Source organism: Chrysochloris asiatica, unplaced genomic scaffold (genome assembly GCF_000296735.1).
Source record: "Chrysochloris asiatica unplaced genomic scaffold, ChrAsi1.0 scaffold00493, whole genome shotgun sequence".
NCBI lineage: Eukaryota > Metazoa > Chordata > Mammalia > Afrosoricida > Chrysochloridae > Chrysochloris > Chrysochloris asiatica.
In genome coordinates, this window is record NW_006409011.1 from 196,924 (window position 1) to 198,322 (window position 1,399).

Genomic DNA, 1,399 nt, shown 5'->3' on the forward strand with positions numbered 1-1,399 from the left:
GTTGATGGGTTTGAATCACTGACCTTATGGTCCAGTGTATTATTCTGAATAATTATACACATTTAAAATGTAAATAGCTACCTGGGACTGAGAGAGTTGCTGCCATCAGAAGGACTTAATAAAGTTAGTGTTGAAAGCGTAGCTGCCAGTTTGCTATTCATTGACTGTTACTCATGTCTTCACTTCCAGCCTACATACCAGCAACATGGAAGCAGGAAACCAAACAAAGTTTTCAGAATTCCTCCTACTGGGCTTCTCTGAGTATCCAGAACTACAGCCCCTCCTCTTTGGCATGTTCCTGTCCATGTATCTAGTCACTGTGCTCGGGAATCTGCTCATCATCCTGGCTGTGACCTCTGACTCCCATCTCCACAACCCCATGTACTTTTTTCTCTCAAACCTTTCCTTTGTTGATATCTGTTTCGTCACAACCACAGTTCCTAAAATGCTGGCAAATATCCACACACAGAACAAGGGCATCCCCTACATAGGATGCCTCATTCAGATGTATTTCTTTATTCTTTTTGCTGGAATGGACAATTTTCTCCTGACCATGATGGCCTATGATCGCTTTGTGGCCATCTGTTATCCCTTGCACTACAACGTCATCATGAAACCCCGACTCTGTGGCTTGTTAGTTCTGATCTCTTGGGTCATCGCTTTCTGGGTCTCTCTGATTCATACTTTACTAATAATGCGACTGACTTTCTGTATAGACACTGAAATTTCACATTATTTCTGTGATCTGGCTCAGATTCTGAAGGTGGCCTGCTCAGATACCCTCATCAATAATATCTTTGTGTTTGTTGTCACTGGCCTGCTGGGAGTGTTTCCCCTCACTGGAATCCTCTACTCTTACTCTCAGATTATCTCCTTCTTAATGAGAATGTCTACTGCTCAGAACAAGTATAAAGCATTTTCAACTTGTGGGTCTCACCTCTCTGTTGTATCCCTGTTCTATGGGTCATGTCTTGGGGTATACTTCAGTTCTGCTGAAAGAAGTTTAATAGCCACGCTGATGTATACCGTGGTCACACCCATGCTGAATCCCTTCATCTACAGTTTAAGGAACAAAGATGTGAAGGGAAGTCTAGGAAGGCTTCTCAGTAGACCAGCTTCTTATGGGTACTAGGACACTGACCTTTCTGGCTTCAAAGGCAAATTCCATTGAATTGAATATTTTGATTTGTTTTTCCCCCCTAAAGGACATCTTTTATTTATCCTATTCCCAAAGTACCTATGACTCTGCTTCCAATTTATTTTTGTGTTATTTTTACTCAACTTCTAGTTTGGTAATTCCTTTTCATTTTTCCCTTCCTCCTGCCTTGTCCAAATCCCAAAAATTCTGTCTGTAGTCAGCCTTTTTAATAGCCAATCCTGGAATATGCAATTTTGATTT

The 1,399-nt window shown here is 41.3% G+C and overlaps 1 protein-coding gene across 1 annotated transcript; it reads left to right on the forward strand.

The window, feature by feature from the left end:
• Nucleotides 1-205: 205 nt before the first annotated feature.
• Nucleotides 206-1,132, forward strand: LOC102829439 (olfactory receptor 7D4-like). The gene has a single exon (XM_006877412.1). It carries the CDS (start codon nucleotides 206-208, stop codon nucleotides 1,130-1,132), a length of 927 nt encoding a protein of 308 aa, XP_006877474.1.
• Nucleotides 1,133-1,399: the final 267 nt, after the last annotated feature.